This window comes from Rhinatrema bivittatum, chromosome 12, assembly GCF_901001135.1.
Source record: "Rhinatrema bivittatum chromosome 12, aRhiBiv1.1, whole genome shotgun sequence".
Classification (NCBI taxonomy): Eukaryota; Metazoa; Chordata; class Amphibia; order Gymnophiona; family Rhinatrematidae; genus Rhinatrema; species Rhinatrema bivittatum.
The window spans coordinates 83585934-83607640 of NC_042626.1; the positions used below are offsets into that span (position 1 = coordinate 83585934).

Genomic DNA, 21707 nt, shown 5'->3' on the forward strand with positions numbered 1-21707 from the left:
GGGAATATTCATAACCCAATAAAGATAAATACCCTTTTTCAATAACATGCCTGCTGAAGGCAGTATATAGTTCACACAAGGTTACTGTTATGCAAATGTTACGTTACTATTTAGTACAACTCTCAATATGGTACCTGATATGTCATTGTAGTACTGTTATTTCAATAGTTGGGTAATTCTGACATTTTCTTGTATTGGAATGTACTTACTATGTTGTAACCTAAAATGATTGGTTCGTCAATAAAAATTATTCTTTAAAAAAAAAAATAAACCCCTAGTGACAGTTCGTTGTGTTTGCACATTATGGGGTAGATTTTAATACCTATGCGCGGGCGTCTTATGTGCATGCGCATGGTGAAAATAAATTCAAGAAAGCCTGGGGTAAGCACGGATAATTCCCTTCTTGCAAAAGATTGAAGGGAATGCCTACGATCAACTGTGGTCTATGTATGCATCAGGGATGATATTGGTTAGATTGGATGAATCTTATGGCCTTTCCTGCTGTCATATTCCGTGTTTCTATAAGTGCCAGAGTTTTAGGGTTGGTTTTTTTGCTGTTAGAATTGCTGCTTACCAGGATACAATTTTCTTTCCTGTAGATGATGCCTTTGCATTGGTGATCAAGGGATAATGTTGGCAAATCAGGAGGAGGTAAGTGATTTGTTGGTACTGTCAAGAGCAAAATATTTCTGCTTCTTAAAACTGTGCACTATTATAAAGAATTCCAGGATTACTTTGTGATTTGATAGATCATTGAAGACAGCTTTTTATAATCTTATAGGTGAAAGTGAAGTTGCTTATCTGTAACAGGGATTCTCTGTAGATAGGATAAATTACACATATGTAGGTGATATCGTCTGACAGCTCCAACACAGAATAGCTTTCCTCTTAGGTTTTTCTGAGCATGTGCTGTTACCTCATGAGTCCCTTCAGTCTAATTCAGAGCTGAATAGTTAATTCCCCAGGATGAAGCTTGGGTATATGTCTGATTTATCCTGTTTTCTGTGGAGAATGCCTGATACAAGTAAGCAACTTCACTTTCTCCATCAACAAAACAGGATAAATCATTCACACAAGTGAATGATTGTTGCCTGTTTTTCCATATTGATGATTTTTTTTTTTTTGAGCAACTCAGACATGCATATTGTGGAGGGAGATGACTATCAATAGAAAAGGAAGCTGGAAGAGTGGTCGAAGATATGGCAGCTGAGATACAATGCCAAGAAGTGCAGAGTCATGCATATGGGGAGTGGAAATTCGAATGAACTGTATTCGATGGGGGGAGAAAGGCTGATGTGCACGGAGCAGATGATACTCTAATGATCTGAAGTCGGGGAAATAATGTGACAAGGCGATAGCTAAAGCCAGAAGAATGCTGGGCTGCATAGAGAGAGGAATATTGAGTAAGAAAAGGGAAGTAATTATCCCCTTGTACAGGTCCTTGGTGAGGATAAACACAAAAATAGATGCCTGGATCTTTTTCAATTGTTTATTCAAACAGAGACGTGTTCACAATTCACCCGACTCAGGCAGAGTTTCGCGGCTCAAAAGCCGCTGCCTCAGGGGCTACAAACAAATCAAATATAAATTAACATCAATATCTAAAACAACATAACGGATTACCAACATCATTAAGATCTTATAAATATTAAAAAGTCATTATTAAAAAATAATAAAAAACTTTTTTAATCCTTCACTAAGATCTCAGATATTGATTAAAATTATTAAAATGATGACAAAAAATATTTATTAATAATATCAAACATACCCAGAAATATACCTATTTAAAATTTTTTTTCAAATAAATTATCCATTCCTGCTTAAGAACATAATATTTAACACTATATATAATTCTTTGCAGGTACAAAGATAAATTTACCTTCAACAATCCACAGTCGTAATTAGAACTTAGAGGTTAGATTCTCATCCAATATACAATCAATGATTGTCAGCAATGCAAGAGTCAACTGGAAAAAGTGTATAAGACAACTTAAAAAGTTAAATATCTTAACTCATAACAGTCACTTATTGCATTCCTGATTATTTTGTTAATTGTCAAATGGCAAGAAATTAATTAAAACAACACTGAATAACATTGAAAACACATGGAGTTCTCTGATTATGCTAGCCCATATTTCAAGATTTCAAAACCCAAAAATTAATATGTTAATATATACTGCACTTGTAAGATATAAAAATAAATAAATAAACATGCCATTGAAAATGTTACAAACACATTGTTTCACCCTTAATTATAAAAACAAGATAATTACTTGCCTACTATTTTGTGTTGCATTAAAGGTGGGGTGCATCTTGCAGATATAAAAAGAACTCAATAAAATCACAAAAGTAAAAAGACAGCTTTACTTGCTAAATTAAAGAACACATAGGGAGCTAAATTCTAATAGTGAAAAAATGGTCAATTAAAACGCTGTAAAAAAAGTTAAGACCTTTTTACCTTTCACAGCAGTGAATTTTCAATTTAATTTTATTTGGTTATTCGTAACATGCCATTGATCAAATGATTAGTTCATTCTTTGTAATAGGGTTTGTGTCTGTTAGCCGATGATAATCCACAAAGGACACACCCACATAGTTGATTGACATTTGAGAACACGCCCATTCAAGTGATTATAAATCGTTTTTTAAAAGAATAAACATTACTTTTAAGACTCTAAATGAGTTTAAGTGTTCTTAGATCAGTATGAACTTAATTTGAAACTTGGTAAAAATTTTAGTTAGTCTATGGTCCCGATTTTTGGCGCCAAAAATGGCTATTTAAAATGGAGGAATTCAAGCGCTGAGCTCAGTATGAGCAGAGACGTGAAGCTGTGCACTGCTGTGAAAGGTAAAAAGGTCTTTAACTTTTTTTACAGCGTTTTAATTGACCACTTTTTCACTATTAGAATTTAGCTCCCTATGTGTTCTTTAATTTAGCAAGTAAGGCTGTCTTTTTACTTTTGTGATTTTATTGAGTTTTTTTTATATCTGCAAGATGCACCCCACCTTTAATGCAACACAAAATAGTAGGCAAGTAATTATCTTGTTTTTATAATTAAGGGTGAAACAATGTGTTTGTAACATTTTCAATGGCATGTTTGTTTATTTATTTTTATATCTTACAAGTGCAGTATATATTAACATATTAATTTTTGGGTTTTGAAATCTTGAAATATGGGCTAGCATAATCAGAGAACTCCATGTGTTTTCAATGTTCAGTGTTTTAATTAATTTCTTGCCATTTGACAGTTAAAATAATCAGGAATGCAATAAGATTGACTGTTATGAGTTAAGATGATATTTAACTTTTTAAGTTGTCTTATACACTTTTTCCAGTTGACTCTTGCATTGCTGACAATCATTGATTGTATATTGGATGAGAATCTAACCTCTAAGTTCTAATTACGACTGTGGATTGTTGAAGGTAAATTTATCTTTGTACCTGCAAAGAATTATATATAGTGTTAAATATTATGTTCTTAAGCAGGAATGGATAATTTATTTGAAAACATTTTTTAAATAGGTATATTTCTGGGTATGTTTGATATTATTAATAAATATTTTTTGTCATTTTAATAATTTTAATCAATATCTGAGATCTTAGTGAAGGATTAAAAAAGTTTTTTATTTTTTAATAATGACTTTTTAATATTTATAAGATCTTAATGATGTTGGTAATCGGTTATGTTGTTTTAGATATTGATGTTAATTTACATTTGATTTGTTTGTAGCCTCTGAGGCAGCGGCTTTTGAGCCGCGAAACTCTGCCTGAGTCAGGCGAATTGTGAACACGTCTCTGTTTGAATAAATAATTGAAAAAGATCCAGGCATCTATTTTTGTGTTTATCCCAGGACAAGCAGGATGCTAGTCCTCACATATGGGTGACATCGGTCATGGAGCCCTATGTACGGAAAAACTTCTTTAAAAGTTTCTATGAAACTTTTGAATGGCACCGGAGTGCCTACTGAGCATGCCCAGCATGCCATGATATTCCCTGCCACAGGGGTCTCCCTTCAGTCTTCTTTTTTCCGCGAAGCCGTTAGCATCGCGGGTTAATTGGAGTCTTGAGGTGATTTTCACCTTGTAAAAAATTCGGAAAAATTTGATTCGCCGCAGGGGTTTTTCCATTTTATTACCGGCAGGTAACGTTTTTCTGTTATCGATTCCCGGCTGGGAACGATAATTTTGGGGGGTTTTTCGCCGTCGACGGCCGTCCGGCGCCATGGTCTCCGGCTTCAAAAAGTGCCCAAACTGCACAAGAACTATGTCGATTACCGACCTGCATTTTGAATGTGTTCTTTGCTTAGGCAAAGACCACAACATTCAAACGTGCAAGTCTTGTGCTGAAATGACCAGTAAAGGTCGACGTCTTAGAGCTGAAAAAATGGAGCAGCTTTTTTCCATACAACTGCTTCCACGGGCGTCGACTTCAACTCAGTCTTCTCCATCGACATCAGTTCGTCAGCTTATGATGAAGAAAAAACATCCGGAGGCGGGAGACGCCTCAGCTTCATCCCAGTCGTTATCATCGAAGGCATCGACTTCTGGAAGCGACAAACAAAAGGAGAAGCCTCGCCATCGACGGCGACAGGATACGGTAGCCGAAGAGACTTCCACAGGTACGGCCTCTCCGGCAAAGAAAACCCAGACGGAGACAGAGGCTCCAAGGCCTACTGCAGGGCGATCCCCACCGATATCGGTGCCGGGTTCCGAACCTCCTCAGGGCTCTGAGGGGGTATCGGCATCGCCTCCACCGCCTCCCTCCACAGCTGCTCTGTTTTCACCAGCTGTGAAAGTGGAACTTGACTCCCTCATACGTCAAGCGGTGCAACAAGCTCTACGTGAGGCGATTCCGCCATCGATGCCGATGCCATCACCATCGATGCCCATTCCGCCACCGTCGATTCCGAGGTCACCGACGATGGCACGGGAACCGGAGGCGATTCCTACCCCGGTACAGTCACCGATGCCGCATACGCCTCTACCGATCCCTTCCTCGGTGCCAGCGACACCAGCACCGGTACCTACTGAGGATGTCACCATGCTACATCCGGTCTTTAATAAACTGGACTCACTCTTGGATATCCTTACCAAGCAATTACCACAGAATCCAGTTCCAGGGCCATCTGGAGTACCAAGGCAATTACCACTGGACCCAGTTCCAGGCCCATCGGGAGTACCAAGGCCTTCTAGGCCTCGTTCACCTGTGCCACCACATCCTAGTGACCCAGTTTCTTACCACATACCACATCATGAGCCTGGAGACTCTACTTCTGAGTATTCTTCGGATGAAGAATTACTCTCAGAGCCTTCTCCACCGGATGACCATAGAAAATCTCCACCTGAGGACCTCTCATTTACGAATTTCGTAAAGGAAATGGCGGACACCATCCCTTTTCCTATCCAAACAGAGGTGGATGAGAGGCAAAAGACTTTGGAAGTCCTACAATTTGTGGACCCTCCAAAGGAAATGTTGGCAATCCCGGTTCATGAAGTCTTCCAGGAACTACAGCACAGGATTTGGGAGCACCCAAGTTCTGTACCAGCGGTAAACAAGAGGGCTGAAGCCACTTACCTTGTACAGCCTACTCCAGGATTCCAGAGATCTCAACTGCCTCACCAATCAGTGGTGGTTGAATCTGCCCAAAAGAAGGCAAAAAGACAAAAGTCCCATGCTTCCCTACCACCTGGGAAAGAAAGTAGATTCCTGGACAACTTAGGAAGAAAGATTTTTCAGGGTTCCATGCTGGTCTCAAAAATTTCTTCTTACCAGCTCTACATGAACCAGTACCAAAGGAACCTATGGAAACAGGTTCAGGAACTCTCTCTTTCTCTTCCAGAGCAGTTTCAGGAGTCCTTCCAAAATATTATACACAAGGGCCTTGACTCGGGCAAGCATGAAGTCGAGCAACTTATGATTGCTTTGAGACAGCAGCAAGATTGTCAGCATCGGGTATAGCTGCAAGAAGGTGGGCATGGCTGAAGGCCTCTGATCTTCGCCCAGAGGTTCAGGAGCATTTGTCGGATCTACCATGCCTGGGGGATAACCTCTTTGGGGAGAAGATTAAGGAAGCTGTGGCAACCTTAAGGGACCACACCGAGACATTAAAACAATTATCCTCTCAACCTCAAGAAACTCAACCTTCTTCCAGAAAGTATCCCAGACGTGACACTCGCCGACCGTACTACCGTCCACGTCGATACTACCCCCCAGCAGGTAGGCCAAGGGCTAACCGCCCAACACAACGCCAACAGCCTAGGCAAAGGCCAGCAAGACCTCAGCCACCTCCACAAACAACAACTACTTCTGGTTTCTGAAAAGCCCCAGAGAGCAGCAGCCACATCAACCCGTTTCCAGAAACACCAGTAGGAGGTCGCATACAGTACTTCCACAACAATTGGACCTCCATCACCACCGACCAGTGGGTGTTATCCATCATGACTCACGGTTACAGGCTGGATTTCTTAACTATCCCAATGGAAAATCCACCACTTCACTCTTGCACAATAAATCAACATTCCATAATTCTTCAAACAGAATTATCCACCCTTCTGAGAGCCAGGGCCATAGAACCAGTCCCTGGGCCTTAAAAGGGCAGAGGATTCTACTCCAGATATTTCCTCATTCCAAAGAAAACAGGAGGCCTTCGACCCATTCTAGACCTCAGAAATCTCAACAAATTCCTAAGAAAAGAAAAATTCAGAATGGTATCCCTAGGCACCATTCTGCCTCTCCTTCAAAGGGGAGATTGGCTCTGCTCTCTGGATCTTCAAGATGCGTACGCTCACATTCCCATCTTTCCTCCTCATCGCCAGTACCTGCGCTTTCGGGTACTGGATCAGCATTTCCAATACAGAGCGCTGCCATTCGGCCTTGCATCAGCACCACGAGTATTCACAAAGTGCATGGCTGCAGCAGTGGCACACCTCCACAAGCAAAGGGTGCATGTGTTCCCTTACCTGGACGATTGGCTCATCAAGAGTCAATCAAAAGAAGGAGCTCTCACTTCTCTCAAGCTCACCATCCAAGTGCTTCACTCCTTGGGATTTCTCATCAACTACCAGAAATCCCATCTGTCACCAACTCATCTGATACAATTCATAGGTGCAGAACTGAACACTGCAATAGCAACAGCTTTTCTTCCAAGAGACCGTGCTCAAACACTTGTCCTGTTTACTCACAATCTTCGCAACCAATTCCAGGTAACAGCTCACCAGTGCCTAATTCTTCTAGGGCACATGGCTTCCACAGTTCATGTCACTCCCATGGCCAGATTGACCATGCGACTACTACAATGGACACTCAAAGCACAGTGGATACAAGCCACTCAACCAATGTCTACCCCCATTCATATCACACCAGAACTCAGATCTGCACTCCTCTGGTGGACATCAATGGACAACCTGCTCAAAGGCCTACCTTTCCAGCAGCCAGTTCCACAAGTGACTTTAACTACAGATGCATCCACCTTAGGGTGGGGAGCACACGTCGGTCATCTAAAGACACAAGGCAAGTGGACACAGCTCGAAGCCTCTTTTCAAATAAACTTCCTGGAGCTTCGAGCTATACGCTATGCGCTACATGCGTTCAAGGACTGATACAGACTTTCAGATACTTGAAAGGTTTTAATGATCCAAAGGCAACAACAAACCTTTACCATAAGAAAAAAATCAGCAGAACCAGGGGTCACGATTTGAAGCTCCAGGGAGGAAGATTCAGAACCAATGTCAGGAAGTATTTCTTCACAGAGAGGGTGGTGGATGCCTGGAATGCCCTTCCGGAGGAAGTGGTGAAGACCAGAACTGTGAAGGACTTCAAAGGGATGTGGGATAAACACTGTGGATCCATAAAGTCAAGAGGCCGCCAATGAAGAGTGGGTGACTCGCCAGAATGATGGCTACTGCCTGGAGACAATACCCTTATTCAATAAACATACACATGGTTACTGTGACTCCAACATCACTCTAAGCTTCAACAGCAAGAGGAAATGTGGAAAAAAGGATTTGCACTCACAAAGACGGGAGTAGCTGGCTTGTTACGGCGATTACTACCCCAAACCAAATATCCAAATTACTACCTCCACCTTCCTCTATTCCTGATGCCTTTCAACTAGCTTGATCACTCCATTCTTATACTTCACTTTCAATGCATATCCAGCATAGTTCTCTGCTTCAACAGCAAGGGAAAAGAAAAACTGTTACTTCACACATCCAGCAGAGCTCTCTGCTTAAACAGCAGGGGAGAAGAAAAAAGGGTTCGCACTCACAAAGCGGGGAGTAGCTGGCTTGTTACGGCGGTTACTACCCCAAACCAAATGTACCTGATACTTCACTCTCGAAGCATATCCAGCATGGCTCTCTGCTTCAACGGCATGGGAGAAGAAAAAACTGATACCTCACGCATATCCAGCATAGCTCCCTGCTACAACGGCAGGGGAAAAGAAAAACTGATACTTCACGCATATCCAGCATAACTTCAACGGCAGGGTAGAAGAAAAAAGGATTCACACTCACAAAGCGGGGAGTAGCTGGCTTGTTACTGCGGTTACTACCCCAAACCAAATGTGCCTGATACTTCACTTTCGATGCATATCCAGCATAGCTCTCTGCTTCAACGGCAGGGGAGAAGAAAAAACTGATACCTCACGCATATCCAGCATAGCTCCCTGCTTCAACGGCAGGGGAGAAGATAAACAACCAATAAGGGCTGTATAACATAATCTGGGTAAAAACAAATAAGCATGGGTGTAGCTTGCTTATTGCGGCGGATACTACCCCTACTACCTCTAACTAATCAAGCTAGATATTTCACTTGGATGCAGCTCCATCACCGCTCTCTACATTAATGGCGGGGGTGGAAGGGAATTAGAACCAAGAGCTAAGAGAAACAGATAAGTATGAGAGAAGAAATGAGGGAAGCTTGCTGGGCAGACTGGATGGGCCATTTGGTCTTCTTCTGCCGTCATTTCTATGTTTCTATGTTTCTATCGCACAAGACTGTTCTGATCCAAACGGACAACACAGTAGCCATGTGGTACATCAACAAACAGGGCGGTACAGGTTCCTACCTCCTTTGTCAAGAAGCAGCACAAATTTGGGACTGGACCCTGACACACTCAATTCTTCTACGGGCCACCTACCTAGCAGGCATCCACAACACAGTAGCGGATCGCCTCAGTCGTCAGTTCCAACCGCACGAATGGTCCTTGGATCCAACAATAGCATCCAAGATCTTCCAACGCTGGGGTCAACCGACGATAGATCTCTTTGCATCTCAGCTCAACTACAAAGTGAACAATTACTGTTCTCTCCTCTGGCAGCAGAACAGCCTACCAAAGGACGCGTTTGCTCGCCATTGGAATTCAGGCCTGTTATACGCGTATCCACCGATACCACTCATAACCAAAACCTTAGTGAAACTACAACAGGACAAGGGAACTATGATACTCATAGCCCCATATTGGCCTCGACAAGTATGGTTTCCCACACTGCTAGATCTCTGTCAGGGATCCAATTCGCCTGGGAGTAGCTCCCAATCTCATAACTCAGGAACAGGGTCAGTTGCGTCATCCCAACCTTCAATCCCTGTCCCTGACAGCATGGATGTTGAAAGCTTGATCTTACAGCCACTCAACCTTCCAACCGCTATATCTCAAGTTCTGATAGCTTCCCGTAAACCTTCCACTAGAAAGAATTATTCCTACAAATGGAAACGGTTTACTTTGTGGTGCACTCAGAAAGATTTAGATCCTTTCACTTGCCCCACTACCTCGCTACTAGATTACCTTTACCACCTCTCAGACTCTGGTCTTAAGACATCATCTGTAAGGGTACACTTAAGTGCAATCTCAGCTTATCATAACAAGCTGGGAGATGCATCTATCTCCACACAGCCTCTCGTCAGTAAATTCATGAGAGGCCTAACTCACATTAAACCTCCAGTTCATTCCCCAAGCATACAATGGGATCTGAACGTAATACTCACTAGACTTATGCGTTCTCCTTTTGAACCCATAAATACTTGTGACCTTAAATACCTTACGTGGAAAACGGTATTTCTCATAGCCATTACATCAGCCAGAAGGGTCAGTGAATTACAAGCACTAGACACATACAAACCTTTTACAAAGTTCCTCCATGACAGGGTAGTCCTCCGGACACATCCAAAATTCCTTCCTAAGATTGTCATGGAATTTCACTTGAACCAATCAATAGTTTTACCTACATTCTTTCCCAGGCCTCACTCTCACCAAGGAGAAAGAGCCTTACACACTTTGGACTGTAAGCGTGCGTTGTCTTTCTATTTAAACCGCACTACAGCCCAAAGAAAATCCAGTCAGCTGTTTATATCCTATGATCCAAATAAGCCAGGTAAAGCAGTGGGTAAGCATACTCTGTCAAACTGGTTAGCAGATTGCATACAATTTTGTTATGAAAAAGCAGGCCTTACTCTTCAAGGGCGAGTAAAAGCACACTCAGTAAGAGCGATATCAACTTCAGTAGCACACCTACGCTCTGTACCTATTCTGGACATTTGCAAAGCAGCAACATGGAGTTCTCTTCATACCTTTGCAGCTCACTACTGCTTAGACAAAGAAGGAAGACAAGATTCAGCCTATGGACAATCCGTCTTAAAGAACTTGTTTCCAGTGTAATCCCAACTCCTTCTACATCCAACCTGCTGTGATTTCGGCTGATTCATTTCAACAACAATACCTCACTGTTGCTTCAGCACAAAATGACTCAGCCTCTAGCTTGCTAATCACCCATATGTGAGGACTAGCATCCTGCTTGTCCTGGGATAAAGCAAAATTGCTTACCTTGTAATAGGTGTTATCCCAGGACAGCAGGATGTAGTCCTCACGAAACCCACCCGCCACCCCGCGGAGTTGGGTCCGTTACGTTTTATTATTTTATTTTTTGGCTAACGCTTATTGCTACAAAACAAGACTGAAGGGAGACCCCTGTGGCAGGGAATATCATGGCATGCTGGGCATGCTCAGTAGGCACTCCGGTGCCATTCAAAAGTTTCATAGAAACTTTTAAAGAAGTTTTTCCGTACATAGGGCTCCATGACCGATGTCACCCATATGTGAGGACTACATCCTGCTGTCCTGGGATAACACCTATTACAAGGTAAGCAATTTAGCTTTATCCTAACGGCTATCATAGATCGCCTTCCTCTTTGCTTTCTTGGACCAGGTCCTTGGTGAGGCCTCACCTGAAGTACTGTGTTCAGTTCTGGAGACTATATCTCCAAAGAGACAAGATGGAGGCGGTCCAGAGAAGGGCGACCAAAAAGGTGGAGGGTCTTCATCAAATGACTTATGAGGAGAGATTGAAGAATCTAAATATGTACACCCTGGAGGAAAGGAGGAGCAGAGGTGATATGATACAGACTTTCAGATACTTGAAAGGTTTTATTGATCCAAAGACAACGATAAACCTTTTCCGTCGGGAAAAAAATCAACAGAACCAGAGGTCACAATTTGAAGCTCCAGGGAGGAAGACTCAGAACCAGTGTCAGGAAGTATTTCTTCATGGAGAGGGTGGTGGATGCTTGGAATGTCCTTCCGGAGGAAGTGGTGAAGACCAGAACTGTGAAGGACTTCAAAGGGGCGTGGGATAAACACTGTGGATCCATAAAGTCTAGAGGACGTGAATGGCTCGCGGGAATGACGCTACTACCTGGAGATAATACCCTTATTCAATAAACATACACACGGTTAATGCGACTCCAACATTGCTCTAAGCTTCAACGGCAAGAGGAAATGTGGAAAAAAGGATTTGCATTCACAAAAAAGCGGGGAGTAGCTTGCTTGTTATGGTGGTTACTACCCCAAACCAAATAAGCCTGATACTTCACGCATATCCAGCAAAGCGCTCTGCTTCAACGGCGGGGGAGGAAGACCGATACTTCACACATATCCAGCATAGCACTCTGCTTCAACGGCAGGGGAGGAAGACCGATACTTCATACACATCCAGCATAGTGCTCTGCTTCAACGGCAAGGGGAATGAAGAAAAGTGGATCTATTTACAGACACAACCAACAAGGACTGAATTACATAGTCTGGGTAAACAAATAAGCATGAGTGTAGCTTGCTTATTGTGGCGGTTACTAACCCTAACTAAATAAGCTAGATATTTCACTTAGATGCAGTTCCAACACTGCTTTCTACATTAATGGTGGGGGTGGAAGGGAAATAGAACCAAAAGGTTACTAAGAGCCAAGAGAAACAGAGATAAGTATGAGGGAAAAAAAAAAAGTACAAAGCTTACTGGGCAGACTGGATGGGCCGTTTGGTTGTCTTCTACAGTCATTTCTATATTGATATTTGGACATGTTTTAATAATTTTTGAGTTTTTAATTGTTGGATATTATTCTGTTCAGCAGCTGTTTTGTGACATTTTTAGTATAGCTTTACAATTATTTCTGTGTGGGGCTCTATAGCAGCTTGGCTTACTCCAATAATTAGAAAAATAGTCCAAGTGTCTGTAACTAAAAACTCACCTGAGCTAAAAAATTCTAACTTATCCCTTTCAATTAAAAAGCAGAATGAAAATACAAACAAAAAACAAACTTTGAAATGTTTGTATGCTAATGCCAGAAGTCTAAGAAGTAAGATGGAGAATTAGAATGTATAGCAGTGAATGATAACATAGACTTAATTGGCATCTCAGAGACATGGTGGAAAGAGGATAACCAATGGGACAGTGCTATACCGGGGTACAAATTATATTGCAATGACAGAGAGGAGCACCCGGGAGGAGGTGTGGCGTTTTATGTCTGGGATGGCATAGAGTCCAACAGGATAAACATCCTGCATGAGACTAAATACAAAATTGAATCTTTATGGGTAGAAATCCCTTGTGTGTCGGGGAAGACTATAGTGATAGGGGTATACTACCATCCACCTGGTCAAGATGGTGAGATGGACAGTGAAATGCTAAGAGAAATTAGGGAAGCTAACCAAATTGGTAGTGCAGTAATAATGGGAGACTTCAATTACCCCAATATAGACTGGGTAAATGTATCATCGGGACACACTAGAGAGATAATGTTCCTGGATAGAATAAATGATAGCTTTATGGAGCAATTGGTTCAGGAACCGACGAGAGAGGGAGCAATTTTAGATCTAATTCTCAGTGGAGCACAGGACTTGGTGAGAGAGGTAACTGTGGTGGGGCCGCTTGGCTATAGTGATCATAATATGATCAAATTTGAATTAATTGACTGGAAGAGGAACAGTGTGCAAATCCAAGGCTCTCGTGCTAAACTTTCAAAAGGGAAACTTTGAGAAAATGAGAAAAATTGTTAGAAAAAAACTGAAAGGAGCAGCTACAAAAGTAAAAAAAAAAAATGTCCAAGAGGCATGGTCATTGCTAAAAAATAAATACCATTCTAGAAGCACAGTCCAGATGTATTCCATACATTAAGAAAGGTGGAAAGAAGGCAAAAAGGGTTGGTTAAAAGGGGAGGTGAAAGAAGCTATTTTAGCCAAAAGATCTTCATTCAAAAATTGTAAGAAGAAAATAGGATAAAGCATAAACGTTGGCAAGTTAAATGTAAGACATTGATAAGACAGGCTAAGAGAGAATTTGAAAAGAAGTTGGCTGTAGAGGCAAAAACTCACAGTAAAAACTTTTTTAAATATATCTGAAGCAGAAAGCCTGTGAGGGAGTCAGTTGGACCGTTAGATGATTAAGGGGTTAAAGGGGCACTTAGAGAAGATAAGGCCATCGCAGAAAGATTAAATGATTTCTTTGCTTCGGTGTTTACTGAAGAGGATGTTGGGGAGGTATCTGTAATGGAGAAGGTTTTCATGGGAAATGATTCAGATGGACTGAATCAAATCACGGTGAACCTAGAAGATGTGGTAGGCCTGATTGACAAACTGAAGAGTAGTAAAACACCTGGACCCACCCCAGAGTTCTGGACCCACCCCAGTAGTAAATCACCCACCCACCCCAGAGTTCTGAAGGAACTAAAAATTGAAATTTCAGACCTATTAGTAAAAAAATTGTAACCTATCATTAAAATCATCCATTGTACCTGAAGACTGGAGGATAGCAAATGTAACCCCAATATTTAAAAAGGGCTCCAGGGGCGATCCGGGAAACTACAGACCGGTTAGCCTGACTTCAGTGCCAGGAAAAATAGTGAAAAGTATTCTAAACATTAAAATCACAGAACATATAGAAAGACATGGTTTAATGGAACAAAGTCAGCATGGCTTTACCCAGGGCAAGTCTTGCCTCACAAATCTACTTCACTTTTTTGAAGGAGTTAATAAACATGTGGATAAAGGTGAACCGGTAGATGTAGTATACTTGGATTTTCAGAAGGCGTTTGACAAAGTTCCTCATGAGAGGCTTCTAGGAAAAGTGAAAAGTCATGGGATAGGTGCGATTTCCTTTCGTGGATTACAAACTGGCTAAAAGACAGGAAACAGAGAGTAGGATTAAATGGACAATTTTCTCAGTGGAAGGGAGTGGACAGTGGAGTGCCTCAGGGATCTGTATTGGGACCCTTACTTTTCAATATATTTATAAATGATCTGGAAAGAAATACGACGAGTGAGATAATCCAATTTGCAGATGACACAAAATTGTTCAGAGTAGTTAAATCACAAGCAGATTGTGATAAATTGCAGGAAGACCTTGTGAGCATGGAAAATTGGGCATCCAAATGGGAGACTAAATTTAATGTGGATAAGTGCAAGGTGATGCATATAGGTAAAAATAACCCATGCTATAATTACACAATGTTGGGTTCCATATTAGGTGCTACAACCCAAGAAAGAGATCTAGGTGTCATAGTGGATAACACATTGAAATCGTCGGTTCAGTGTGCTGCGGCAGTCAAAAAAGCAAACAGAATGTTGGGAATTATTAGAAAGGGAATGGTGAATAAAACGGAAAATGTCATAATGCCTCTGTATCGCTCCATGGTGAGACCGCACCTTGAATACTGTGTACAGTTCTGGTCGCCGCATCTCAAAAAAGATATTTATTTATTTATTTATTATTTATTTTTAATTTTTATATACCGAAGTTCTTGTAGGGACTACAAATCACTCCGGTTTACATAAAACAATGAACTGCCCAACAGAGAGCGGAGCTTTACATAGAACAGTAGAACATATGGAACAATATAACTAGATGACAATTTAACATAGTGATAAAATAAATTATAGTTTAACTGGTAATACATGAAAATTATATTATTTAATATAAGCAGTATAACTATTTAATGTAGAATAAAGGCGTATTAACAGTGCCAAATATATATATAGAAATGAATTTTTTGAACTCAAAGATAGTTGTTCAGTTGCAGAGTCTTAAAAAAGGACTTGGTGTGGTGTCCATGATTAGGAGATACCTAATATATAGGATGTCTGTCCGTCAGAGTAGAATTAAGCGTCTGGGAAGGCTTGTTTGAAAAGAAAGGTCTTAAGTCTTTTTTTGAATTCTTGGTGACTAGTTTCTAATCTTAGATCTGGGGGAAGTGTGTTCCACTGGTGGGGGCCTGCTGAAGAAATCGCTCGTTTATATATAGATATAATTGCGATGGAGAAGGTACAGAGGAGGGCTACCAAAATAAGGGGAATGGAACAGCTCCCCTATGAGGAAAGGCTGAAGAGGTTAGGACTGTTCAGCTTGGAGAAGAGATGGCTAAGGGGGGATATGATAGAGGTGTTTAAAATCATGAGAGGTCTAGAATGGGTAGATGTGAATCGGTTATTTAGACTAGGGGGCACTCCTTGAAGTTAGCATGGGGCACATTTAAAAATAATCTGAGAGAGTTCTTTTTTACTCAATGCACAATTAAACTCTGGAATTTGTTGCCAGAGGATGTGGTTAGTGCAGTTAGTATAGCTGTGTTTAAAAAAGGATTTCCTAGCGTGTAGCAGATGAACTCAAAACAAATGGGTATAGTGTGCTCGTGCTAGCAGTTGGAGACGGATCTGACGTCAGCACGGGTACATATATCCCCACAGGAAGTGCCGCAAATCAGTAATTTCCGTCTCCAAAGCAGTTTGGAGCTACCACATGCTCGCTGAGCGTGTTTCCAAATTCTATAGACTAAATTCCTAGAAGAAAGCTATTGAAGACAAGCCCCGCACTCCTGTGGGGTGATACCAGGCGGTCACTCACCCAGTTGAGTTTCCCAAGCTGACTTCCGTGGTCCCTCGGAAGCGAGAGCCTCGGTCCGGTGGCCGGTTCGCAGCAGGGACCTACCCCCGAGTGAGAAGGACTCGGGCGCAGCTTGGCCCCCGAGCGAGACGAGTTCGGGAGCGGCCTAGAGGCAGCAGGCGCACTTCCTTATGCGAGGCGGTTGAAGGTACTCTTCCCCCACAGCCGGAGACCGCCCGGGTCGCAGCCGGGAAGCGCCGAAGACAAGGTAAGGCGTATATCTTTACTTGGTCTCCGAGGAAGTGTGGATTACTGGGCCTGCCTACGAGGCAGCACGCCAAGGAGGTTGCCATCTTTGCCTACTCACCTTCGCCGATAGGCGCACGTTGTTCGCACATTGTAAGCCGCCCGCGTATAGGCATTTATAAGATAAGACGCCCGTGTATAGGCGCACATTTATAAGACGCCGTTCCTAGGCGCCTGCTGTTAAGTGCTCTTGTTAGGCGCACTTTATTGGGCGACACCGAATTTCAGGCGAATGGAGCATAAGAGAGCCCATGCGGCCGCAGGGCCGGCGCCTCCAGAATCTGGCATGAAAGCTCTAAGCCTCTGCTCAGCATGCAACCTCAGAGCCACACAGAGCGAGGGAGCAGACTCACTATGTGCCCAATGTGAGGAGGCCATGGGAGTTCCAGGACAGGACCAGCCCCAGCCCAGTGGTTCCTCAGGGAGCACACCAGACTTAGCGGGCTGCGGCGAGCAACCAGGGAACCAGAGAGACCTGGTGCCCCTACGGCCAGATCCGGCTTCGCTTTCCTGGGTGGAATTATTCAAGGGGATTCACGCCTTTGTCCAGATGCAGTCTGCTCCTCGAATGGATCTTTCCGTCCCGGTGGATCCGGTACCTGGCCCCTCGAGACCTAGGTGCGGCCACTCACCTCCCGACAGCCCCGATTATGGGGATTCGGATTGCTCCCTGGATAGTGAGGAGCCCCCCGAGGAGGGTGAACTTCCCTCAGAGATAGAGCCATATCGGACCATGAGGCGCTTCTTTCGGAAAGAGGATCTTTCAGGCCTGGTCTCACAATGCCTATCGGAACTGGCCATTCCGGGCCAGGAGGCCCCAGGGGACCCTAAAAAGAACCCCCTGTTAGAGGGCCTGCGCCAACCAACTCACCATTCTGAAACAAGCATTTGAGGTAGCAGCCATGTCCCTACGAATCGCAACCTGCTGCACCATGGTGACGCGTTCCTGTCTATCACAGGCGAGAAACAACACCCAGGGAGCAGACATGGAATCAGCTCTCGCATTTCTCACTGACGCAGCCTCCGACCTCGTCCGTACGGCAGCCAAGGGAGTGTCCTCCTCAGTGGCAGCCAGGAGACAGCTTTTGGCTACGTAATTGGGCGGCCCACTCGTCCTCAAAAAAAACACGACTCACAAGAATGCCCTTTAAGGGTTCCTTACTGTTCGGCAGCGATCTCGAGAACTGGGCTACTAAATGGGGTGCCTCTCCCTTACCCCATCTACCAGAAGACAGGGCGAGGAGGAGCCAGCATTCTTTTTCTAGACCATCTAGAGGTAGAAATTCTCAGCGCTTCAACCCTTACAGGACTCACTATTGAGCGCCTCGTTCCCAGGCCAGGAACCAGCCCTTTCGGACTAAGCACAACAAGAAGAGAACCGGCTCGGGTTCCGGCACCGGCCGCAACCCACAATGACAATCAGCCGACCCATCCGGGGGTAGCAGCCATAGGGGGCAGGCTAACCCTCTTCTACCGCAGGTGGGTCGAGATCACTTCGGACCAGTGGGTCCTCGCCATCATCCGAGAAGAATATTACCTGGATTTCCTTCGGCTTCCGCCGAACAAGTTTGTGGAATCTCCTTGTTCACCGCTCAAGGCAGCGGCACTAGAAGTGACCTTACAGAGGCTCCTGGCTCTAAAAGCCATCGTCCCAGTACCTGCAGGAGAGAGAAATTCTGGGCATTATTCCATTTATTTCATAGTACCCAAGAAGGAGAGCACTTTCAGGCCCGTCCTGGACCTCAATTCAGTCAACCGACACCTACAGGTCCCCAGCTTTTGCATGGAAACTCTGCGGTCTGTCAAGAATTCAGTACAGCCAGGGGAGTTTCTCACATCCCTAGATCTGTCGGAAGCCTATTTGCATATCCCAATCCATCGGGATCACCAGCGCTATTTACGCTTCACAGTCCTGAATCAACACTTCCAGTTCCGAGCTTTATCCTTCGGGTTAGCCACCGCGCCACGGATCTTTACCAAGGTCATAGTAGTAGTGGCGGCGGCACTCAGGAAGGAATTCTCGTTTACCCCTACCTGGACGATTGGCTGATCAGGGTGAAGTCACCGGAGAGAGCCACCGGGCAACCAACAGAGTTATAGCTCTTCTGGAAAGCCTCGGATGGGTTGTCAACGTAAACAAGAGCTCCCTACAGCCGTCCCAGTCGCTGGAATACCTAGGGGTCCAATTCGACACCCAAGAAGACAAGGTCAGCCTAACCTCCAAGAGAAAGGCAAAACTCCAGAGTCATCTGCAGGTCCTGCTGAGCGCCAGCCGGCCCACAGTTCGGGCATCCACTCTGGAGGTGGTGCCATGGGCGCGGGCTCATATGAGACCACTGCAATGCGCCCTTTTATCTCGATGGAGCCCACGATCTCAGGACTACACCATACAACTGTCTCTACTGGCCAGAGTGCGGTATCAGCTATGGTGGTGGTTGCAGCCCAGCCACGTGAGCCGGGGGTCAAGAATGTCCTCCCCAACCTGGATCCTGCTCACTACAGATGCCAGCCTGAACGGATGGGGAGCACACTACGAAGAACTCGCCGCCCAAGGGCGGTGGACCAGAGAAGAGTCAAGGTGGAACATCAACCGACTAGAGGCACGGGCAGTCAGGCTAGCGTGCCTGCGATTTGCCCACAGACTTCACAACAGAGCTGTCAGTGATGTCAGACAACGCCACCACAGTGGCATACATCAATCGACAGGGCGGAACCAGAAGCCTACAAGTGTCCCTAGAAATAACGCCCCTGATGATTTGGGCAGAAGCAAATCTTCAGGACATCTCCGCCGTCCACATTGCCGGGAAGGACAACACGACGGCAGACTTCCTCAGCAGAGAAAGCCTAAACCCGGGGGAGAGGCAGCTGTCCCCCCCCAGCTTTCCAGATGATTGTGGATCAGTGGGGGACGCCGGGCATGGACCTATTAGCAGACAGGTCCAACGCTCAAGTACCCAGATATTTCAGCCACAGGCGGGATCCGCTATCCCAGGGGATCGATGCCCTGGTACAACTGTGGCCTCAGGGAATCCTGCTATATGCTTTTCCTCCGTGGCCCCTGCTGGGCGCCATTATACGCAAGATTCAGCGACACAGAGGCCTAGTTCTTCTAGTGGCCCCGGACTGGCCAAGAAGACCCTGGTACGCAGTCATGAGAAGACTACTGGCAGGGAATCCTCTACGCCTGCCTCCACACAGGGACCTGCTGCAACAAGGTCCCATCCTCCATGAGGATCCGGCTCAATTGAGAGGGCTAGACTGAAGAAAAGGGGATACTCGGGGCCGGTTATAGATACACTCCTCCGAGCACGCAAGTTCTCCACATCCTTAACATATATCAGGATCTGGAGAGTTTTTGAAGCCTGGTGCGACTCTCACGGCACCAATTCGCATGCCGCTAAGATTCCTATCATTTTGGACTTCCTACAAGATGGACTTCAGAAGGGTCTGTCCCTCAGCTCCATCAAGGTCCAGGTAACAGCGCTGTCTTGCTACGGTCCCAGGAGTGACGGCAACACCATTGCCAAACACCCAGACGTCTCATGTTTCCTGAAAGGAGTCAAACACATTTGCCTGCCACTGCAGTGGCCAGTGCCCTTGTGGAACCTCAACCTAGTATTGGAATTTTTGGCGGGATCAGCCTTCAGGCCCTTCGAGGCCTGTCCCTCCGTTTGTTAACCTTGAAGATGGTGTTCTTGCTGGCTGTGTGTTCAGCACGCCGCATCTCAGAGCTACAAGCACTGTCCTGCCGTGACCCATTTCTCCGAATCACTCCAGAGGCTATCCATCTTCGCACAGTTCCATCCTTTTTACCCAAAGTGGTCTCACGCTTTCACCTCAACCAAACCATATCCTTGCTTACCACGGAAGGTTTGAAGAAGTCAGAGGAATGTCGAATGCTACGCCATCTCGACGTTGGCAGACTGCTGTCCAGATACCTGGAAATGTCAGAAGCAGTACGAAAGACGGACCACCTGTTCGTCCTGCACAGCGGGAAGAAGCAAGGGGAAGCCGCCTCACGGCCAACCATCGCCCCGCTGGATTAAAGAAGTTATCAAGGCAGCCTACATAGAGGCGGGAAAACCACTGCCTCTACAGGTCAAGGCTCATTCTATCAGAGCACAATCGGCCTCTTAGGCAGAAGCTAAGCTGCTGTCGCCTGCAGAGATATGTAAAGCGGCAATGTGGTCCTCCCTCCACACCTTCTCCAGATTCTACCGTCTGGACGTCCAGGCCAGGGAGGACACAGCATTTGCGAGGGCGATCCTGAACGGACCTCGAGCAGCCTCCCGCCCAGTCCGTGAGTAGCTTTTGTACATCCCATTTGTTTTGAGTCCATCTGCTACACGCTAGGAAATGTTGAGATTACTTACCTGATAATCTCCTTTTCCTTAGTGTATGCAGATGGACTCAGCATCCCGCCTGGCTGCCGGTATACATGGGGATTCACCGACTCACAGTAAGCCATGTTTTCTTATATAGGGCATCCACCCTGCCGGGTGTCGACGCCTTCCGGCTGAGTACACTGGCGGTCTCCAGCTACCATCAATTGGTCAGGGTAATCCTGTTGATTAATCGATCGGTCAGTCACACATATATCCATAAAGCTTTGCAAGGAAGATTACTGATTTGCGGCACTTCCTGTGGGGGTATATGTACCCGTGCTGAAGTCAGATCCGTCTCCAACTGCTAGCATGAGCACTCTATCCATTTGTTTTGAGTCCATCTGCATACACTAAGGAAAAGGAGATTATCAGGTAAGTAATCTCAACATTGGATAAGTTCTCTGCTATTAAGTTCACTTAGAGAATAGCCACTGCCATTAGCAATGGTAACATGGATTAGTTTTTGGGTACTTGCCAGGTTCTTATGGCCTGGATTGGCCACTGTTGGAAACAGGATGCTGGGCTTGATGGACCCTTGGTCTGACCCAGTATGGCATTTTCTTATGTTTTTATGTTCTGTTTTCCCACCTTTGGACTTGGATTGGACTTTGAGCTCAGGTAAGGCTGTTACACTGCTATTGGGTCCACCGAACTTAACAGCTAGCTGAGGCCATGGATCCAGTAGTTCTAATAGCCTTGCAGGTAATTCCTGGACTCGCCACCTGAGTACAATAGGGAGTTCTGGACCAGATAATGGGAGTACTGGAAAGATTGGCAGCTCGTATGGATGCCTTGGCGGTAGCGCCTCCTCCATTACCTCAGACATCCCCTCCTCCCAGGCCGTTCTGGGCCTGCCTCCTCCTCCCCGTTTCAAT

At 44.8% G+C, this 21707-nt stretch overlaps 1 protein-coding gene across 10 annotated transcripts in view; it reads left to right on the forward strand.

The window, feature by feature from the left end:
* The window catches only part of SNX11 (sorting nexin 11), a 313669-nt gene that overhangs the window by 61599 nt on the left and 230363 nt on the right, over positions 1 to 21707 (forward strand). For all 10 annotated transcript variants that reach the window (XR_003852223.1, XR_003852224.1, XM_029573703.1 and 7 more), the window contains exon 2: positions 600 to 651. Coding sequence is in view for 8 of the 10 variants with exons in the window: in XM_029573703.1 (XP_029429563.1) it covers positions 631 to 651 (21 nt within the window). In the remaining 2 variants the exon portion in view is untranslated. The remainder of the gene's footprint in view (positions 1 to 599; positions 652 to 21707) is intronic.